Source organism: Notamacropus eugenii, chromosome 1 (genome assembly GCF_028372415.1).
Source record: "Notamacropus eugenii isolate mMacEug1 chromosome 1, mMacEug1.pri_v2, whole genome shotgun sequence".
In the NCBI taxonomy this organism is placed as follows: domain Eukaryota; kingdom Metazoa; phylum Chordata; class Mammalia; order Diprotodontia; family Macropodidae; genus Notamacropus; species Notamacropus eugenii.
In genome coordinates this window covers 330,885,720-330,909,446 of record NC_092872.1, presented here as the reverse complement: position 1 = coordinate 330,909,446, position 23,727 = coordinate 330,885,720, and the positions used below count along the sequence as shown (strand labels likewise).

Below are 23,727 nucleotides of genomic sequence, written 5' to 3'. Positions count from 1 at the left end.
TATAACCAATTGAGTGTGTGTGCGTATTTTTCCTTTTGAAAAACCAATTTAAATTGAGTGACATTCAAGCATTGCTGCACTCTGCACCGCCCTCTCCAATCTTTCTCCCACTATTGTAACAGCTCTTTCTTGAATGGCTTTTTATATTCAATAATTCTCCCCATTCTTCATTTACCTTCCCCCTTCTCCCAAAGCATTCCTCTTTCTTGCCTATCCATTTTTTAAAACACCATACCAATATAATCAACTCCGTCCCTCACCCTTCTCCTTTTACCTAGAATGATTCCAACTGCCCTAATAATGATAAAGTTCTTAGAAGATATGTCTCATCTTCCCATACAGAAAGGTAAATATTTTAGACTTATTGAGTCCCTGATAATTTCCTTTTATTTTTACCTTTCTATGTTTCTCTTGAATCTTGTATATGAAAGTCAAATGTTCTATTCAGTCCAGGATTTTTCATGAAGAATGCTTGAAACTCTTCAATTTCAGGAAATATCTATTTTTTCCCTGGAAGGATTATGTTCAGTTTTGCTAGACAGGTTATTCTTGATTGTAATCCTAGGTCTTTTGCCTACCAGAATATCATGTTCCAATTAATGTGGTAACTACTAAATCTTACTTGATACTGACTATGGCTCCACATTATTTTAATAGTTCCTTTCTGGATGCTTGATGTATTTTCTTTTTGACTTGAGAGCTCTGGGGGTCTTCATTTGAGCTCTCTTGCAGGTGATAATCAGTGAGTTCTTTCAATTTCTATTTTATCCTCTGGATCCAGAATATCTGCCCAGTTTTTTTGGATAGTGGTTAGGTCGGTGGCACAGTAGATAGTGCACTGGGCTTGGAATAAGGAAGATTCTCCATAAGTTCAAATTAGGCCTCAGACACTTATTAGTTGTGTGACCCTGGAAAAGTCACAACCCAGTTTGCCTCAGTTTCCTCATCTATGAAGTGAGCTGGAAGAGGAAATGGTAAACCACTCTAATTTCTTCCAAGAAAACCCAAAAGGGATCACAAAGAGTTGGATATGACTGAAATGACCCAACAAGAAATTTCCTGAATAATTTCTTGAAATTGGATGTCTAGGCTCTTTCTTTTATCATGGCTTACAGGTATTCCAATGATTCTTCCATTAACTGTCCTTGATCTATTTTCTAGGGCAATTGGCTTTCCAAAGAGATGTTTCTTATTTTCTTCTACTTTTTTCATTCTTTTGCTTTCTTTTATTGATTCTTGTTGTCCCATAAATCATTAGCTTCCACTTGCCCAACTGAAATTTTTAAGGAGTTATTTTCACCAGTGAATATTAGTACCTCTTTTTCCACTTGGCCAATCCTTTTTGTTTCTTTTTTAAATAGTACTTCATTTTTTTCAAATTATACATAATAACAATTTTTAGCATTCATTTTTTTAAAATTTGAGTTCCAAATTTTTTCTCTCTCTTCCTCACATTCTTAAGATGATAAGAAAGTTGATATGATAAATGTGCAATCAGGTAAAACATTTACATATTTAATAAAAAACCTTACAACTTCCATATTAGTAATGTTGTGAAAGAAACAAACCAAAAGAAAAAACAAACAAAAAATAAAATGAAAGTAGTATGCTTAGATCTGCATTTAGAGTTCATCAATTCTTACTCTGAATGCGGACAGAATTTTCCAACATGAGTCTTTTGCAATTGTCTTAGATAACTGTGTTGCTGAGAAGAGCTAAATCATTCATAGCTGATCACCACAGCGGCACTGCTACTGTATTCAATGTTCTCCTGGTTCTGCTCACTTCACTTTGTATCAGCTCATGTAAATCTTTCTTTTTGTTAATTTTTATGTATTTAATTTATGGGCTAAATAAGCATTTCCAAAACATAGCAAAAAAATGATTTCACATGAAACTTCAAATTTATTATGTACAACTTGCTATTCCTTTTAAATAAATAATAAAGCTAACATGCAATTTTTTCCCTTTGTCCTTCCTCTGCTCCCCATATCCTAGAGGTGGTTACCATTAAACATATATGTCCATACATATATACATATATATACATATATATGTATATATACATATATGTCCATACATATATACATATATACATATATACATATATGTCCATACATATATACATATATATACATATGTATATATACATATATATATATACATATATACATATATACACGTGTGTATATATATATATATATATATATATATATATATATATATATATATATATATATATGAAAACATTCCATAGATACTTATTTATCAGTTCTTGCTCTGGATGCAGATAGTTTCTTCCTTAATAGGTCCTCTGTTCTTATTTTGGGCATTTATAATAGTCAAAATACCTTATTTGCTCAAAGATGTTCTTAAAACAATATTGCTCTTACTGTATACAATGTTCTCTTAGTTATACTCATTTCACTCTTCATTTCATGCAAGTCTATCCATGTTTTTTAAGATCATCAAGCTCATCATTTCTTATAGCACAGCAGTATTCTATTACAATCACATACCACAATTTGATCAACCATTCCCCAATTGACAGGCATCCCTGAAATTTCCAATTCTTTGTCACCACAAAGAGAATTGCTATAAATATTTTTGAGCATATAGGATCTTTTCCTTTTTCCCTGATCACCTTGGGAAATAGACCTAGTAGTGGTATTGTTAGATCAAAGGGTATATAGACAGTTTAATAACTCTTTGGGCATAATTCCAGATTACTCTCCAAAATGGTTAGATCAGTTCCCAGTTCCACCAACAAAATGGATTAATGTCCCAATTTTTCCACATCCCCTCCAACATTTGTTGCTTTCCCCTTCTATCATTTATCCAATCTGATAGGTATAAAATGACATTTCTCTAATCAATAATTTTTTCATATGACTATAAACTGTTTGGATTTCATCTGAAAGCTGCCTGTTCATATCCTTTGACCATTTAGCAATTGGGGAATGACTCATTCTTATTGATTTGACAAAGTTCTTTATATATTTGAGAAATGAGACTTTTATTTGAGAAACTGTCTATAAACGCCCCCTTCCCAATTTTCTGCTTTCCTTCTGATTGTGGCTACATTTGTTTTATTTGCACTAAACCTTTTTAATTCAATGTAATCAAAATTATCCATTTTACACCTCACAATTCTCTTTATTTCTTCTTTATTCATAAATTGTTTGCTATCCATAAGTCTCATAAATTATATGTTTCATATTTTTCTCATTTGCTTGTAATATCCTCTTTATATCTAGGTCACATATCTATTTTGACCTTATCTTGGTAAGACATTGGTGCATGCCCAGTTTCTGCCCTACTGCTTTCCATTTTTACCAAATAAAATCTCATCCCTAAATCTTAAGTCTTTACACTTGTCAAATAGGTTATTATACTTATTTGCAGCTGCAAATTGTATGTCTACTCTGTTCCACCAATCTACCGTTCTATTTCCTAGCCAGTACCAGAGAGTTTTGATAATTGCCTTACGATAGTTTTAAGATCTCGTAGTGCTAAACCTCCTTCCTTTACATTTTTTATTAGTTCCTTTGTTTTTTGACTTTTTCTTCTTCCAAATTGACTTTATTATTTTTTGAATTCAGTAAATTTTAAGTCTTTTCAGGTTTTTCTGAAATCATCCTGCTGTTAGCACAATAGTATTTCATTATATTCTCATATCATAACTTATTTAGTCAATCATTACCCAATTGACAGGCATCTGCAAATTTCCAGTTCTTTGCTACCACAAAGAGTGCTGGTCCTTTTCCTTTTATTTTTAATAATCTCTTTGGGATATAAACCTAGTAGTGATATTGCTAGATCAAAAAGTATGCACAATTTCCAATCTTTTTATTTTTTAAGGTTTTATTTTATTTTTTTTAGGGGTTGGTCTTTTTAGTTTTTGCTTTGTTTTGCCTCTGTTACCAAGCTGTTAATGGTCTTTTCATAATTTTCTTTGCTTTTTTTACCTACTTTCCCCTACCACTTTGATTCTGAAAATAAGATTTTGATTCTCTTCCAGGAATTCTTTTTGGGCTTCTGTTCAATTCCTATTTTTGGGGGGTAGGCTTTGCTTGGAGCTGTTTTGCCTTCATTATCTTCTTCTAATATTGTGTCTTGTCCTGTCACCATGGTAGATTTTTATTGAGAGGTTCTGTTTTTGCTGTTTGCTCATTTTTCCACCCTATTTCTTGATTTGGAACTTCTGTTCATGTTGAGCTCTCTTCTCAGCATGGTGGGGGTGGAGGGGGAGCTCTCAAGCTTCAGGCTTTTTCCTACTGCTGGTTTAAGAGTTAGTTCAGAGGGTCTGGAAGTTTGCAGTGCTTCCAATGTGGTATATTCTGGGGAGATCAATGATCATTTTGGTCTTGACTCTGTTCCTCACTCAGGAAGGGTCCCTGATCCCTTGGGACTAGAAATGATACTATTCCTCAGTGTCCCTAATTCCTTGGGGCCAGAAGTGATACTGCCCTTCAGTGTTTGTACTCCCTCTTGACTGAAAGTGCCCCTGTCTGCCCTTGAACTATAACTAAGAAATGGTTATAGGCAATGGAGATGCCAAACCATCATCTGTTCCTACATCTAGTACTACCACACTCTCTAATTTCTTTCTAACCAGTTTCTTTCTCTTACCATCTCTGACTTGAGAGCTCCCAAAGTTGTTGATATTTCTGTCTTTACCACCTAATCCTACCACTGGTGTTTTACACAGATGGACTCCAGTTAGAGACTCCTAAAACTCCACCCCCTTACTGTCACAGATCTCTGATTTCAATGCCCTATGCTGTCTTGGGCAGGAAGAATGTCTCATACTGAGACCCTTTTATTGGATCTTCCACTCCAGAATTAGATTTGAAACACTATTTTAAAGTTGATTGGAGGGGAATACTGGGAGAGTTTGACTGAGTGCTTCTCTACTCCACCATCTTGGTTCCACTTGCAGAAGTGTCTCCTTTAATTTTAAATATCTTCTCTTGTGTTTACATAGGTTTGTTGGCTAGCTAAACTGTAAAATGCATATTCAGTTCATTAATCCTCTTTTTTCTATTTTGTTCATATATGTTTGTAGAAATATTATTTTTTGAGTGCTGCTTTAGCTGCATCCTAAAAATTTAAGTACATTGTTTGATTTGTATCATTTTCTTTCACATAATTATTGATTCTACGATTTGTTCTTTGACCCACTTATTTAGTATTTCATTGTTAAGTCTCCATTTGGGCATGTGTCTTTAGTTTCTGGTCCCTGAATCAAGACTATTTTTACTACATTATGGCCTGTAAATGATGTATTTACTATTTCTGCCTCTTCTTTTGTAACTGCGTGCAATATCTTTGTGCCCTAATGCACAGTCAATTTGGGTAAAGATTTCACTTAGTGCTCAGAATACGAATATTCTTTTGCAATCCCTTTATAAAGATTCCTTAAGTCTTTTAGTTGTAGCTCCACCAGTAATTTGCTCAGTTCCATATTTTCCCTTTTGGTTATCTTTCTGGTCCACATCCAAAATTAAAAGAGGGACAATGAAGTCTCCTGCCAACATTGTGTTACTGTTTATGCCTTTTTGTAGTTCAGTAAATTGTTTCCATTATGAATTTGAGTACTAAGTCAAAGAACATACAAGTTTATCACTGATAATTGGTTTATTGTCTGCAGTTCTCAGAATACTGCAATATCCTTGTTTCTTCTCTTTTGTTTTTTGAATGTTTGTTTATTCCATTTACATTTATGCTCATAAATTAAGTTTATGTTTCATTCTGTTTCTAATATTGTTTTTTTCTAAGTTATGATTTTCCCCCCTCCCAATATAACACAGCACTATGTCTTTTTCTCTCCAGTTGCTTAAGCTTACTCTTTTTTAAGGTAAACTTATTCTCACTGGCTCTCTCCGTCCCCCCATTCCCCTTCTCTCTTTTGTTTTCTCTTTCCCTTTGGGTTTCTCTTATTAGTTCTTTTTCTTTCCTGACTTTATCTGGTTATATAATTCTTCTCTTTTTTCCCCTCTCAATCAAGCAGATGCCTTCTTTCTATCCTCCCCTTCAATTAGTCCTGTTCACTCACTTTTTCAAATTTCCAAAGAGGGTTTCTCTAATTCTATTCATTATGTATCCTCTCTTTCTGTCTACTCTAGACCCTCCTTTTTGCCTTCATTACCCTTACATTTATCTACTCCCTCCCTATTCTCTGCACTTATTATGGAGTCAAACTTTCCAAGATATACATTTTGGGTTCTCAGTTTCTACCTCTACCTTCTATTGCTCATGGATGTCCCTTTTCCTTTGAGCCTCATTCTCAGAAAAATACCGATTCTTGCAGGTGACAGAGAAGACACTGCCTCATGGTGAAACTCTGCCCCCATGTCTCTGACTATGCTACCTATTACCTACACTCTTCCTCTGGTCATCTTTCATTCCCATTTGCCTCAAAAATCTCCCCAGGTCCATACTCTCCTACTATCCTAGGCACCAGTTAATGACAGGAATTCCAACTCCCCCCCCCATCACCACCACCCCAGACAGGACACAATTCAAGTATCAAATCCTCTTGGACAATACTGAGCACATGGTCCCCATCTCCTTTCATAAAACATTTCTTCACCCAAAGGATCATTTATCCATGGAATCCCCTCCCACTACTCAAACAAGGTCTTCCTATTTCACCCTCTCACTTTCAGTTCTTCTACCTACTTCCTCACCCACTTTGCTATAGGCTCTTCTCTTCCTGAGAAACCATAGGAATAACTTTCCTGTCATTGTGGCCTTCAATTTGACCTGGGTGTATCTCACACTCCCTTCTATGACCTCTCAACACTTCCCCCTTCTATGCACCTCCCACTTTGTAGTCTAGTCCCACAGATGCTATGGATTCATCTGAACATGGGGTGCGCGTGATTCCATTCATAACACCCCACAATTGCCTCTCTACCACTGCTTCTACCTGACTTCCATCTTTACCTCTGGTCACTCTGAGCACATTTGAAAAAGCGGTCTCTGACTAGTCTCACTGCTGTAACTGTTGCTCTTGCTGTCCTTAGCCACTACATTCATTCACCCCCGTTACATTTTTTTTTTGTTTTCTCTAATGTTTAAGAAACAAATGAAACAGGAAAGAAGGAAGATGGACCTTAAAGGTTTCTTTTAGTTCTAAATATTTCGTTTTAGGCTCTATTAACAGTCACTTTTCATTTCTCTTGCCAGGAAGGTAAGAGGTTCTTAATATCATTCCAAGACTCCATCTCCAGGAAGCCACTTTTATCTGTCTAGGAAAATTGCAGTTCTTGGGCCTGTCTTTGCCCCTTGTCTCAAGTGGTGTGGGTATCAGTGAGTGGGCAGGCTTGTTGACACACTCTTGGTTTGTGTTTGATAGATGCTGATGCCCTTTGCCCTTTCTGATTGGCCAGATCCAGTCTTCCACCAGATTATGGGAGCTCCCAAGAGACTCACAGCAGGGTGTATAATAGCTACTCTTTGGCAGATGCATAGTAATCATCCTGTTGTGGGGAGGTGACTCAGGTAAGGGGCAAAGGACTCCATCACTATCTTTGATCTTGGGCAGGTTTTTTTCACCTCTATGGGCCTCATTCCCCTCATCTGTAAAATGGAGATAGTCATCCTTGCCCTGCTCCTCTGTCCTCTCCCTCCCTGCCCCACTGCCCAATCCCCTGGGATTTGTGAGGTTCAGATGAGGCCATGTATGTGAGGAATACTAACATCTCTGCTGTGTTCATCACTACACTATGAGACAGGAATTGTCTCCTTTCTCCTGAGGAAGAAATGGAAACCCGGAAGTTGTGTTTTCCCTAGTGTTCAGAGAACCATGGGGTTTTAGAATGGAAAGGAGCTTGAAAGTCATAACTCCCTCGTTTTACTTAATTACATAGGATCTTGGCCTAGAGTGTAAGTGACTTGCCCAGTGGTCCACAGCTAGCCAGTGTCCAAGGCAAGATCTGAACCCATGTCTTCCTGATTTCAAGGAATAACATTACCGCAATGCCTCTCATTTCAAATAATTAGTTGTATTAATACTTTTTGTTTTTGCATCTAGTCATTTCTGGAAATACCCTTTCTTCTTCTCCTTTAAAGTTCAACTCTCTCGTGGTACAAAGAAAAACTGTTTTGAAAAAAGAAAGAAAAAAACAGTTTATTAAACACACCTGATACATGCACATACCATTCTACCCTAGCAGTCTCCTGCCTACCAGCATACAGGAGGGGTTATGAATTATCTGTTCTTCAGGATCATTAATCAGTACCCCCCCCCCCCACCTTGATTTTACAGAAAGGGAAACAGGACTAAAGAAGGGTACATTCTCAACCTCTTCATTTTACAGGAGAAGAAATTGAGGCCCATAAAGGGATAGAGGAACAATCCCTTTATTTTACAGAGAAGGAAACTAAAGCCCATAGAGACAGACATAAGATCTTGGGACCACAGAGATCTGGAACTAAAGAAAGACCCCAGAAACTATCAAATCCAACCCTCTTATTATACAAATGAGGCTAGCTTGAGAGTGACTATCAATAGTAACTGTTGCTGTTTCCCACCCAGCCTGATGTCTTTCTTTTTCTTGACCTCATTAAAGGGGCCATGCCCTGACTACTTCTTAAACAGGCCTATTCAAGGTCTCCCAGTGCATCCTAGGTCATCTCCAGTCATCCTGATGAATATCAGGTCTCTAGATTCAGATGGCTCTGGAGGAGAAGTGAAGCTGGTGACCTTGCACAGACCTCCCTCACTCAAAACAAAGTCAAGTGCAAGTCATGTCATCACTTCTCCGATGGCATGGTCTTCTTCGGCAATAAAGGAGGAACACAAGAAATAAATGATCTCTTCAGGTCTGGTTCTTTTCTGAATGTTTTGAACGCTTCTTTATTACTCAATATCCATAGTTTTTCATTTAGGGTGAAGCTCAGATTTGTAGGATAAATCAACCTGTACTGCATATTGAGCTCCTTTTCTCTTTGGAAGACATTATTCTTTTCCCTCTTGCATATTCTAGTGGATGCAGAATAATCTTGTATTATTTGAATTTCCTTTCCTTTGTATTTACTTGAAGGTTGCTTGCTTAAAGAATGTATTGTTTCTATACTGAACTATTAAATTTAACCACCATGTGTCTTCAAATTTGCAGTCTTGGTTTGCTGTTGCTTTTTTTTGTCAAGACACCAGAAGGGACTGAATTTTTTCAATTTCTATTTCTTTTTCTGTGTTCAGAAGTTCTGAGGAGTATTCTTGTATTATATGATGCACTGTGGTGTTCAGAATTTTTGACCTGTGTTCTTCTGGGAGACCTATAATCCTTAGATCGTATCTATCCATCCTGTCTTCAAGATCAATATGTTTTGCTTGAATTGAGAGTATGTTTTCTTTTCTTCTGGATTGTCCTTCACTCCTGAGTATTTGCATTCTCAATCGTCTTCTCTTGTTTCTTTGGTGAGATGTGCCATTGTAGATTGAAGTTTTTCTCTTCTACCTATTATTTCTGCTCTGCAGGTCATAAATTCAGCCCTAATAATTCTTCATTCTTTTTGAATCTATAGCATGTTGTTGTTCCATGTTCTTCTCAAATTCCACAAGTCCTCTGTCTCACCAAGTGCTGAGTTATTTTTCTCTGGTTTGCATAATTTCTTTATAGAGGTTGTAACTCATCTGGATGCTGGGAACTTTCTCTAATGAACTTTATTTTTATTGATTTGTTTATGTTTACTTTTGCAACATGGCTAATATAGAAATATGTTTTGCATGACCATGTGCATAATGATATCAAATTGCTTGCTATGTCAAAGAAGGGTGAAGTAGGGAGAAAATTTGAAGTCAAATATTTAAAAAATCAATGCTGAAATTTTTTACATGTAATTTGGAAATATTTAATGAAATAAACAAAAATTTAAAACAACAACAACAAAAAAAGAAATGGATTTTGGACTTTGCTAAAAACCCAACAATCTAGCATTCCATTGATACCATTATGGGGTGTTGATTAATTTTTAATGGCTCATTTTACTTGTTTTTTCTTACAGTTGAATGAATCTGCATTGCTGGTATAAGTTCAACCTAGGTATAGTTTAAACTGCTGTTGCCCATTTGTTTTTACTTTATTTCACATTTGTGTCAATAATTATTAGATATATTAGTCTAAATATTAGGTACATTAGTCTACAGCTTTCTTTCTCTGCTTGTTCACTCCATCATTTAAGTGGGAAGATTATATTTGCATCAAGAATGAATCCGGAAGGCTCTTTGCTTATCCTACTTTGCAAAAATTTTATGTAATGTTAGAATTAATTGTTCCTTGAATATTTGAGAAAATTCACTTGTAAACTTACTTTTCCTAGAGTTTATGTTGTCTTTAGAATTTATTTATGACTTGGTCAATTTCTTATTTCTGATAAATATTATTAAAATAATCTATTTCTTCTTTAATCTGAATATTTTATATTTTAAAGTATTCATCGATTTCATCTAAGTTATCATTTTGGGAAAACATATATAATTAGGCAGAATAACTTCTGATATTTTCCCTTATTTTAATTGTTGTGAATAGTCTTTTTTCATTTACTAAAATAAACAATTCGATTTTCTGCTATCTTTTAAAAATCAGATTGAATTAGTGCTTATGTGCTTTGTTGCTTTTTCAAAACAAAGTGCTCCTAGTTTTACTTACCAATTTGATAGGTTTTATTTTTGTTTTAATTTTATTAATCTCTCCTGTCTATTTCAAAATTTCTACTTTCAAAATTTCTACTTTGCCATTCAGTTGGGGAATATTTATTGTTTTTCTAGTGTCTTTTTTAGTTGCATATAAAATTCATTGATTCATTTTTTAACGTCATTTGTTAATGAAAGCATTTAGAAGAATCGTTCTTAATCTGAAATTCATGAGCTTTTTTGAAAAAAATCATTGAAAAGTGTTTCAAAGGCATTGGTTTCTTTGGTAATCAAATTTATTTTCATTTTTATGCATTTAATAACATTATTCTGAAAAGATATCTATAAGACTTCACCAGACTAGGAAAGGTGTCCATGGCATAAGAAAGGTGAAGAACTTTTTATTCAGAGACATAAGTTTTCCCCTAAGGATTGCTTTAGCTGAATTCCATAAGTTTTGGTATACTGTTTCATCATTGTCACTTGTTTGATAAAAGTTTCCATTTGTAATGAATTGTTCTTTGACCTACTAATTCTTTAGAAGTTAGTCTCCAGTGAATTTTGTATTCTTTCTTCAAGGGTCTTTATTGACTAAAATTTTTACAATATTGTGTAAATGATTTTCTTAGGTTTTATAGGTTTCTGACCCAAATTCACAATCAATTGTCAAAATGGTGTCAGGCCTAGGTCGGAAAAAATATAAACTCCTTTCTATTTCCATTCAATAATCACCAGAGATCTATTATCTCTAATTTGAAATGTAACTTGGTACTGGAATGATTCTTCTTCCTAAAATATCATTTTTATTATGTTGTTGCTCTAGATCCTTCACTGCCTTTATCATCAACTTTGCAAGACCTCCTGTAAGATGGTCAAACCCTATTATATAAGCATATATCCAAGAAACATCAAAGTATACCTTGCAACATACAATCTGGCCAAGACAGTCTCTTAATGGAGGATTCCGGGAAAATGGCAGGTTAGGTCAGAAAATTCCAAGCTCTCCAGATTTCACCCACTAATGAGATAAAATAGCACCCCAGGGGAAACAGAGAGTGGTTAAAATAAACATAAGTTGGGGCAGAAGAGTGGTCCTCTTGGGATAATCAGGGAAGATCTAAAGAAAAATCCTAAGATATCAAATGGTCACCTGCCCCAAAAGAACTTACAGAACTTTAAAAAGACTTTAAAACTCAAATAGCAGAGATTGGGGAAAAAAAATTAAATAAGAATACTCCAAGAAAAATGAAATTATGAAAAGAAAATAAACCAATTAGAAAAGAAGATCCATAATCATAAGGAAGAAAATGACTCCTTGAAAATCAGATTTGGGCAAGGAGAAGCCAGCAAAGATTAAAGAGACCCACAAATAATAAAATAAAATGCAAAGAATGAACAAATAGAAGAGAATGTGAAACATCTCATAAGAAAACTAATTGATCTGGAAAACAGATCATAAAAACATAAGAATGATCAGGCTACCTGAAACCTACAATAACAAAAAAGAATCTTGATATAATAATACAGGAAATAATTAAAGAAAATTGTCCTGAAGCATTAGAACAAGAAGGAAAAGTAGAAATGGAAAAGATCCACCATACATCACCTGAAGGAGACCCTATGAGGAAAACCTACAGGAATTTTATAGACCAATTCCAAAATGCCCAGCTCAAGGACAAAATATTACAAACAATAAGAAAAAAAAATTTAAATATGGTGGTGCCACAATTATAACTACACAAGACCTAGCAGTGGCAACACTAAAACATGGCAGGTCTTGGAACATTATATATCAAAGAGTAAAAGAACTGGGGTGATGGCTGGAAATGTCATACCCAGTATAATCCTGAATGGAAAAAAAATTGACATTTAATAAATTGTTGGACATTCAGAATTTTGTTAAAAAAAATAAAACCTGAACTTTAACAAAAGATTTAACATACAAGAGTCAAGAGATATATAAGCTATATACCAAAGACTAATTATAAGGGACACAATAAGAATCGACTGTTTCCTTTTTATATGAGGAAATGTAAAACATATGTCTAAGACTGCTATTAGTAAATGGGTAATCCATAAGAAAGATTGGGGTAGACCTGAATATGATAGGATAAAAGTAAAACCATTTAGAAACAGGTAAAAAGAGTAATTATGTTATATAAATGAGAAGTGAGAAGAAAAACTGACATAGAAGAATTAGATGGGAAGGAGGGGTGGGAGTTCTGGGACCCTACTTTCATTGGGAAAAGGTTCAAGAAAGAACAATACATATATACATATGTATGTATATACATACATATGTATACATGGGTATGAAAGTCTTCAAATTCAGAAAGAAATAAAAGGTTAAAGGGACAGGGAGAGGGAGAAAAGGAGGGATTTTTTGAGGGCAGGGTGAGAGAATATGATAAGGGGATAATAGAAGAGTGTTTAGATTAATGGGAATAGGAGGATAAGGGAGGGATTCATGGAAGGCAGGTAGGTTAAGTAATAGGAGGGCAAGGTAGTGGGTAGAAGTAAAGTAGAGGAGTCAGAAAGGATAGGAAATAAGAGATACACACAAATATAAAATAAAGGTCAGGAGTAAAATTTTTTAGGGAAAAAGAAGCAAGGGTGGTAATCATGATTTCAGACAAAATTAAAGCCAAAATAGATTTAATCAAAATAGGGAAACACACTATGTGTCAGCATATTCATCAGTGGTGCTGTGGACTATTTAAAATAACTAGATAGTCTTAAGGATGGAACATTGCTGTGGTGTGGGAAATGAGTTGGTAGACTGAAAAATATGTAAAGACTTGGACTTATGAAGGAAGAGGTTATCCACCCTCAGAGAAACAGGGAACAAATAAATGTAGTACAGTCTTACATAGATGTATATGAAATGTATATGTCTACATATGAATATGATTATAGATACCTAAGTTTATGTATGTAAATGTATGTACGTGTATGCACCTGTATTTGTGTGAATATGTGTATACATGTATATATGTACATATCTGTGTATACATGTGTATGTATGTATGTATAAAAATATACCCATACTTAAATGTAGCCTTCTTCAATAGGATGGGGCAGGGCAGCGGGCAATGGAGAGAACAAAAGAAAACTTAATAAGGAAGCATAGAAAGGATGGACAGCTCTGAACACAATGTGTAGTGTTTATTATATAAAATTTATTGCTATATATTTTGAATCCTCTCTTCTGTTCTTCTGTGCACATGCCAATGCCTTTTTGTCCCCCTTTTCATATTTTGTACTTAAGTTCCAACATTAAAGTTTACACTATGTTCCTTTTTCTTTTCTTATTGTATATTTAAGGTTTTGTATTTAAGTTCAAAAGTTTTAAATAGGTAAAAAAATTTTTTAAAAAGACAGTCACTTAATTATCTCCCAAATGTACCCTGTTCATTCCTACCTCCTTACGTATGTTCTTTGTTTTCTTCTTGCTTATAATTCTTTCTACCCCAGTTTCCATCATGAATAATAATAATAATAACAGCAGCTAGAACATACAAGGCACTTTAAGTACTTTACATTTATCAACACATTTGATTTTCCCATCCCACAACATATTTTCAAAAAAATGCAACACTAATTATGTTATAATGTATAAGGACTAAGTCTGTGATTTCATTGGCGTAAGGAACTCCAAGGTGAGGAAATTCATTCTTTCAATGTAGTTTGATGCATTATCTGCAACTTTTATTCTTAGAAAGCTGCCTACAAACACAGAGAGTTTGGGTCTTGCCTTGACCATCAGGTTGTGTCAGTCAAGACCTGAGACCAGGTCTTCTTGGCTTTAAAGCCATCTTTTTATCACTAAGCAGCATTGAATTTTCATTTGTTCATATTAAATTTAGCCCTTTGTTTTATATAATCTCATCATTCTCTAGTAGCATCACATGTATAAGTCTTGTCTCCCTAACAAGATAATAAACTGCTTACTTGGTGGTAGAGACCACATCATAAAACATTATGTACCTCAGCAGCAAGCACATGTATATCTATGAAGCATTCAAAAAATATCCATTGAGCTGCATTAAGGACTTAAATATTCTATTGAATAACTTGTTGAACTGATTCCAAGTTATTTCAAATACTGTTTCTTCATATTTTTCTGCTTAGCTTTTTTAAATATTTGCCAAAAAGAAATGCTTTTAAAATAATTGTTGGTGGGGGGAGGAAAATGAAAGACTTTTTACAAAGGACCAAAAGTTTCAATAGTTGCCAGTGTCTGGAACATAGTAAGAGCTTAATAAATGTTTGCTGCCTTACACTACTTACAAATTGCATCACTATGATATTTCAGAATAAAGAAAGGGAAGTGGTTAGAAGGATATAAGTGAGAATTAAGGGTGTATTTTAAATATCAGATTAAGTATTAGAACCCAGTTCATACAATAAAAGTAAATTGCAATAAAGGTTAAATTTTCTCCATCCTACACACTACTAGTATAGTTTCGTTTAAACAAACTAATCAAGATAATGGGAACGCATTCCACGTGAAATTATATTGATTCCTAAGAGGTTTCAAATGCCATGAATGAGAAAGAGTCCCACATGTACAAAAATACTTACAGCAGCTCTCTTTGTGGTGGTCAAAAACTGGAAATCAAGGGGATGCCCATCAATTGGAGGAATGGCTGAACAAGTTGTGGTATGTGAATGTAATGGATACTATTGTGCTATGAGAAACAATAAACAGAGAAGCCTGGAAAGACCTATATGAACTGATGCTGAGTGAAAGGAGCAGAACCAGGAGAACTTTGTACACAGCAACAACCACAGCGTGTGAGGAATTTTTCTGGTAGACTTAGTATGTCATTACAATGTAAGGACTTAAAAAATTCCCAATGGACTCTTGAGGCAAAACGCCTTCCACATCCAGAGAAAGAACTATGGAATTGGATTGCACATAGAAACAGATAATTTTATTTTGTATTATGATTTGTTTTGTTTTATGGTTTCTCCCATTCATTTTAATTCTTCTATGCAACATGCATTCAATAGGAATGTATGTGTAAAACCTATATAAGATTGTATGCTGTCTCAGGGAGGGAATAGGGAGGAAGGGGGAAATGAGGGGGAAGGAGTGGGAAAAAAATATAAGATATATGGAAGTGAATATCAAACACCGAAAATAAATTAAAAAATTCAATTAAAAAAATGCCAGGAAACAATAATATAGGAGAAAATTAAGGATACAAAAATAATTCCTCTGAAAAAAATCAGTCAATAAACAATGTACATATATACCCCACACTATAGGTGGAACAAATTAATTTCCTAGAATAAGCATACTTTGAAATTTCCTCTTTTAAGTGAAGATGACTTAAGCAACTCACTTCTGGAAAACATGAGGGAAACCCAAGCATCACTGCAAAACTTACAACCTTCAGAATAACTAATTATGATTTTTATCATCTCAAGTGATGTTTTGACCACAAATTTGCCACAAGAGTAAATTTTATTTTATTTTGGAGGCATTAAAAGCATCTTGTATATGTATATGAAACTAGTAATGGTTACACCATTATATTTTGTTTTAACCGATGAATCAAATTCATTTTATCCATAAACCATTACACAGTCCCCTCAGCCATGTATATCTCCCTTCTCTGAACTATCATCATACTTCACTGCATTATTTACGTCACCTTCCCTTTACATTTCCATCCCTCCACAATGCCAAGAAAACTATCTTGTACACAGTAAGCATTTAATCAATATTTGTTGCAGCCATCTTGACTGAAAAACATTATTAATGTTGACAAACAGTGAAATGAATTTTAAAAAAAAATAAGATTCCTCAGAGAGAAGTACCATAAGTTTGTACGCAAAGTCTTTATCTAAATGTATACAACTACATTAATGGAACAGAAAAAGGCTTTGTAACTATTATATAATAGCTAGATATCATTGCATTGAAGTCCCCTAATTCAGCACATGTGACGAAGTGTTATGAAGGCAGTGATGAAGTTTGCCTTCTCATCATATTCAAAAAGGAGTTTCCCAAGCAAATCAACAGCATAAATAAGGGAAATGTTTGCCCTGTGTAAGAGGGAAGGATAATTTTCTTTGGAGTTCAAATTTACCATTATAATTTGCATTCACTGAATTAAAGAATCTGGGAGTTGGAAGGGATCTCAGAGAGATCTTCTAATACAAACCATGTGAACAGGAATCCTGTCTACAGTACACCTAACAGTATTTAATTCAGCCTCTGCTTAGAAGCAGTTTGAGTTATTAGATGGAGAGCTTTAGTCATTAGAAACCTATTTAACATGAAGTAGTGTGGTGCCATAGAGAGCCACTTTTAGTACCAGAAAGCCCTGTATTCAAGAGCTACTTCTAATATATATTAGCTGTGATTCTAGTTAAATCACTTAATGTCTCAGTGTACTGGGAAATCTTTAAGGTCCATAAGTTGCAGAAAAAGTGCTATCACTGGTAGAGGGAATTTCATCATCCAAAAATTCCAGATAACACTAAAATAACAAGCCTAGTCCCTATTTCTATCCCCTTTGTTATATTAAACCTATGTTTAGCTCATTGAATGAATTGCTTCCAATTTTGTCCCCTGTGGACAAAGTCACAGAGAACAAGAACAGTCTCTTTTTACAGGACTTTCCTTCAAATATAGGTAACATGGTTTCCATAAGCATTCTCTTCTCCAGTTCCTTCAGTCTCATAGTATGAACTCAAGATCCTTCACTATCCTTTTCACCCTCATCTACATGCTCTCCAACTTAAAAAATAAATCTTCCTAAAATGCTATACCCAGAACAGAAGGGAACGCAATATTCCAGGTGTGGTCTGATCAGGGCACAGTTCTCAAAAGGACTGTTACCTGTCACTTCCCTAGGCCTGGATACCATACCATCTTAACGAAAATTATAATAATATTAGCTTTTTACAAGACACTATTTATTGAGTTTGTAGTCCACTTAAAATCTCTGCAGCAGAGTTTCTGTGTCCTTGGATAAGAAAAAAAAAATTAATCTTTATTTCAATATAATTGGTCTTCTTTGTAATGCTTATTTTAATTTTATGCGCTTAAAAACCTTTTCTGAGCAGGCGTCCATAAGTTTCACCAGATAGCTAAAGAATCCATGACCAAACATACACACACAATAAGAACTCCAGCTGTAGATCTTTTATCAGACAAGTTTCTATCTTACTGAATCCCTTCATCTTAATACTTGAGAAGTTGATTTTTTGAATCTAAGTGTAAGACTTTACATATAACCCTATTAAATTTTATATTAAAAGAGTTGGCCTAACATTGCAGCCTGTCAAGATCTACCTGGATCCCAACATTTGGCTATACTTCTAATTTTGAATTATTTACAAATCTGGTAAGCTTTTATAGAAGATATTATTAAAAATGTTAACATAGTACAGGAATAAACAGATCACTGGTATACTCCACCAGAGAACTTCTAAGTTAATCATGAAACCAGTAATGATTGCATTTAAAGTCCAGTTATTCAACCAGTTCCAAATCATCTTAACTATACTATTGTCAAGTCCACATTTCACCATCTTATCCACAAGAATAGCATGATAAGCTTTATTAAATGTTTTGCCACAATCTAACCAAATTCCACATGTGGCATTTTCCAGTCCTACTGAACTACAAACCATAACATAAAAAGAAATCATTTTGGTCTGGCATAATCTCTTCTTAATGAAGCCATTAATAAGGTTAAAGTTTGTGATTACTTCTTACTTTTTCATTTGTTCTCTAAACAATCTTGTAATAATATCTTCTAGAATTTCACTAAGAATCAAAGTTAAATTCAATGGCTTCTAGCCTCTATTTTCTTTGTTCTGTGGAAGTAAGAAAATTTTCCATTCTCTGCTACTGTAGTATTGTTCAGGTTCTCTTTGGTCCTTCAGAGATCACTGATGTATTCAAACCATGGATTTGCTTATTATAGGTGATTCTTACCTACTTTGAAAACACTTAAAAAGATATCCTGAGAAGCCCTTCTCGTCATATCCTAGTCAACTGTGTAGGTCTTGTATGTAATGGAAAGAAACAGAATTATGTCCTTGATTTTTTCCTTTCATTTTTGAATTACTAAATCAAACATACTTTCCCCACAAGGGAAGTAAATTAGCAAATCAAAAGAGGCAGAGATTTAGGGCCAAGAGGGGCCTTAGAGTCTATGTAGTCCATCCCCATTCCCATCCCCACCTTACAGAGAAGAAATGAGGCCAAAAGAGGCTAAATGACCTGTTTAGGGTCACATTGCTAGTAAGTGTTTGTAGTAAGATTTGAATCCACTTCAGGTCAAGTTTTCCTGACTCTTAAGTCCAGCACCGTATCCACTACGTCATGCTGCCAATAGATGTATAGACAGATGAACAGACAGAAAGATAAGTAGCTAGACAGAAGGTGGGTGGATGGATAAATGACAGAAATACATATATATGTTCTAAAGATGTGCTTAGAACATTTTAAAGATAAGCTAATAAAATACTTGGAGTTTTTTTTATATTAAGAGACATTTATACGGCTAGTCTTCTAAAAGTACTTACTAATCACATTCTTATCCTGAACCAACTATGCAAAAGTAGCTGAACATTACTCACAATTTTGGTGACCAAATAAGAAGTGATTCTGAATGTATAGAGAATGCAAAGAGAAAATAAGCTATTGCTTATAAAGTAGTATACACATTTAGCATAGAAAAAAAGGATAGAAAATAGATTAACAAAGAGGAGAGATAATGTATAAACATACATATAGCAGGTCTGTTGCATAAACAAAAGTTATCAGGAAATTTCAAAGTTGTTCAAAACAAAACTGATTTGATTTTCAAATGATTTTTCTTCTTTCTGTCAAAGAGGGAAGAAATTATGATAAACTTTTTCCAGATAAACAGAAACTCACCTTAGACAAAGCAGCATCCCGTTCTTCGATAACTGCATTCATTTCTTCAGTAGTTATTTTCTCTTTACATTCCTTGGTCTTGTATATTCGATCCATAATTACAGCTCCATTACTCTGGATAGCTCTCCCCGTGTCTGCATTGTTTATTCTGTTCAGTAATTCCTGTAATGTCTACCAACAGCATTATATGTTAGTTCTACATGAAGTTTTAATATATTTTATTTAATATAGGGTTTTAATTAATAGGCACATGTGAATGGTAAATTGACGGAGTGAAGTTATTGAATTTTCATACTGCAGCAAAGATGTACATTATTAGTGTGTCAATTCTTCTTTTTCCCACTTCTTAGTTCTTGAAACCCACTCAATTGAACTTAAGCCTCTAAGATATACGACTGACATCAAGAAATCTCCTCAGAGAATGGCTTACCATGTCATTTTCTTCAGGGTTAATATTTTCTAGCCTAGAAAAAAAGGAACACAGAAAGCCTGATCAGTAGCATTTCCTTAGTGCAGCAAAATGAGTTCGCTTTTTAAATCTTTAGAACCTCAAGTAATTTCATTCGACTAGTCTTTAGAGTCAACCATAACACTGAACATATTAAAGTGCCACCTGCTCGACTTCATCTTTCAATAATACTCCATATCTTCAGCACTGACTTCAGACTGTTAAGTTATTAATGTTTACTACTATATATGACTACAAGGATCAATTGTTCATATGTGCTTAGATGAAGAAAGTTCCCTAGCGATAGAAGCACTGGAACTCATCATTATATTTATTCCTGGACTTGTCATTTTTTTCCAGAAACTGTATTCGTTTCCTTTTTCTTTTTGGGCACCTCAAATAAAGCAAGAGAGTGTTTTTATTGTCAAGTTTAATAATATTCTCCCAAAAACTTTACCTGAAAATCTCCTATGAGGTTCTCTTGGTAAAAAAATAAATAAATAAAATGTAAAAAATGTAAAACAAATGTAACAGCTAAAGGAAAGATTTCTATCATTACAGATAACTAACATTATGCTCTCCCCCCCATATCACAACACTGAAAGAATTATATAAAGTAATACAAGGCAGACTTGTTTCCTATATACATCAGTTTTTCTTTGAAATTGACATCCTGATCAACAAATTCCTGGTTTTAAAAAACTGCTCAAGTACAGAAAGGAGAAAATGTGGCTAGATAACAGTTTATTTGGAAAGGAATCGATGGACTAAGATTTTAGAGGACAAAACTAGACCCACAAGATTGTATTCTCTCAAGAACAGCTTTCTCACAATACGAACGCAAAGAATTAAGATGAGGGGGAAATGGTGAATGGGATAAAATAGTAGTTTCTAAATTTAATGTCCCCTTAGTTCCGAAAAAAAAAAAATTGTCACACTTTCCTATAGTTTTTATATAAAAATCTAGGCAAATAATTTCTTTTTATCAGACTTTTTAATTAAGAATTTATTTTAAAGTATATAAGAAATCTCATAATACAATAAATCTATCCACAGAAGCATTTATTGATAAAGTCCTGTAAATTTTCATATTTATAACTCAAAAACACTAACCATATAATATTAATATAATAGGTGGACTTGTTTTGGGGGCACAAAGATTATGTTGCTACTTTCAATTCTTTTTCAATCACTTGTTGAAATCAGTGTTTTGGTCTCTGCAAATAACTAAAGCAAAAAATCTTGTTTCAGACAAAACAGGATAGCAAATTCATAAAATGTGTATTTATTTGTTGAATAAACCAGAACTCTATTTACCCACAGACAAAATGCAACAAATCTTTCAATTTCGCAAGTTTGAACAGATTATCTCAAGATGACACTATTAACTAACTTGCTCAAATGTACTAGGACAAAACTAACATTTGCAAATGGTAAATGGGTGCCTTATTCTATTGTATTTAGAAATGACTAAGACTTTGAAATGAAATAATGTATCCATCTACTTCTGTAGATGGATACATATGTCTTTAGCAGCAAATTAGTGCAGCAGATGAAGTGCTGGAGGTTGAATCAGAGGAACTGAATTCAGTTCTAGTCTCAGATACCTACTAGTTGTGTGATTCAGTCAGGCAATCTCAGTTTGCTTCAGTTTCCCCAACTGCAAAATGGGGATAATAGCACCTACTTCTAAGGAATGCTGTGAGAATGAGATGATTGTAAAGTGCTTAGGATGGTACCCAGCACATAGTAGGTGCTCTATCAATGTTTATTTCCTCTTTTTTACTCTGTTTCATTTGTAGGTAGGGTAGGTGTTGCCAAATTAGAGAAATAAAAAATATTATCTCATGCATTAATTATAGCTCTAACTTTTACCATAAATTTAGACACTTTGCTTCTCTGGATTAGAGTACTAATTTGAGGACCTTGAATTTACAATACTCAAATTTTCAAAAAAATATTTGCTAATATTCAAGTTGCAGTAGGATGGTTTTGTTATCAAATGAATTTGCTTCATATTTATGATAATAAGTATGAAAAACAGTACCATATCATTTCAATTCAAATGTCCTTTAAAATACATTGACACAATAAAGGCAGTATTTCACAATAATACAGAAGTTTTCTATGTTTTTCCTCATACCAGCACACAATTTTTCAAAGAATCTTTCTTATGACTGTCTTTTTAAAAAAATAAATATATTTTTGTAGCAATGTGACAAAATATATTTAGTTCACTCATATTTCTTGATATACTATTGCTTGTGAAGAATAGTGTCTGCAGTGAATGGTGGGGAGGGATGCCACATTTTTAGATGCTCATATGATATCCCAAAATCATCTGAGTTCTATTACTGTAGAGCCCAATATAATTCACCAACACATGATTTTTGTTTAAAAATCTATCAAATATATTGAAAATTTCTCTTGATGTGGTATTGCTATCAATAGGTTTTCAAAGCAATGAATCTTTCCTAATATCAGTTCCAAACACATTGTACAATCAATCAAATATTTACCATTCTCTATGTTATCTTATCCATGTTCAATGCCAAATAGATAGAGTTAAGTTTCTTAATTGATTACAAAAGCCTTCCCATCTACTTTACTCTCCTTCCTACCATAGCATCTGTAAGTGGAACCATTGAAAGTTGTTTTGCATATGATTCAACAAGCAACATTCCAACCACATCAATAACTGCAAGCATCAGCAATGCTTTCCTGGCAAATTAGGATGATTATATTTAGCAATTTCTAAACATTGTTCTAAGGAGGCAGCTAGGTGGCTCAGTGGATAGAGCACCGGGTCTGGAGTCAGGAAGAGCTGCGTTTTAAATCTACCCTTAGATTCTTACTAGTTGTGTGACCCTGGGCAAATCACTTAATCTGGTTTGTCTTATTCTACAGGAAAAAGAAATGGCAAATCATTTTTTGCAAGAAAACCTCATGGAAAGAATAGCCTAAGGAGGTCACCAAGAGTTAGTCATGACTGAATAACTAAACAATAACATAAATACTTAAAAAACTATTTTTATGTCACATAATCCTGGAAGAAAAAAAGGTGTTTTTTTAGAATGAAAAATATCTTATATCCTCTAGAAAAATTCCTTTGTCTCGTCAGCATATTCTGTATATACCTTTTCAAGATTTTATTTCAGTGCTTCATGCTACCTGCACCTAAAGCATCAACACAAAGTGAGTGTAACTTTCCTTTTGATCAATAATTACACTTGTAAATCCAAAAGATAATTACAGTGGATTGTGTTTTCTGAATTTTGAGATCTTACTTTGTGTTTCTGTACTTCTGCTACTTAAATTGACTTATTGTAGATACTTGGATTAGTCACAGTGTTCCAGGGGTTATTTTTCCTTAAATTGGTTCCATATTATTCATCATAAAAATTTATTATTTCACTTGTTAAAAATTAGAGATAACAAAAAAATTAAATTTAATTGTTGAAAAGTTCAAATATTTATACTTATTATTGGATTATTTTTTAAGTTACCAGTATGGAGGAAACTTACTATATGGCACTCACCAAAAAGAATGATAATGAGAAAATTAAATAAGGTACTTTTATCTTCAGCATAAGGATGGTTTAAATCTATACTTCATGTTCAAATGGAGTAAGCAGAATAACACCACAAGTCATCTGTCTTGTGAATTTAAGCTAACTGATAGTTACAGTGGCAAAATACACTCATACTTTGCATCAACAAAACTTT

At 34.0% G+C, this 23,727-nt stretch overlaps 1 protein-coding gene across 6 annotated transcripts in view; it reads right to left on the bottom strand.

Annotated features, from left to right (window-relative positions):
* Positions 1 to 23,727, bottom strand: part of MIPOL1 (mirror-image polydactyly 1) — a 539,636-nt gene that overhangs the window by 311,077 nt on the left and 204,832 nt on the right. For all 6 annotated transcript variants that reach the window (XM_072629753.1, XM_072629752.1, XM_072629749.1 and 3 more), the window contains 2 exons: positions 19,984 to 20,017; positions 19,554 to 19,724 (listed from right to left, as the gene is read on the bottom strand). In XM_072629753.1, coding sequence (XP_072485854.1) covers positions 19,554 to 19,724; positions 19,984 to 20,017 — 205 coding nt within the window. The remainder of the gene's footprint in view (positions 1 to 19,553; positions 19,725 to 19,983; positions 20,018 to 23,727) is intronic.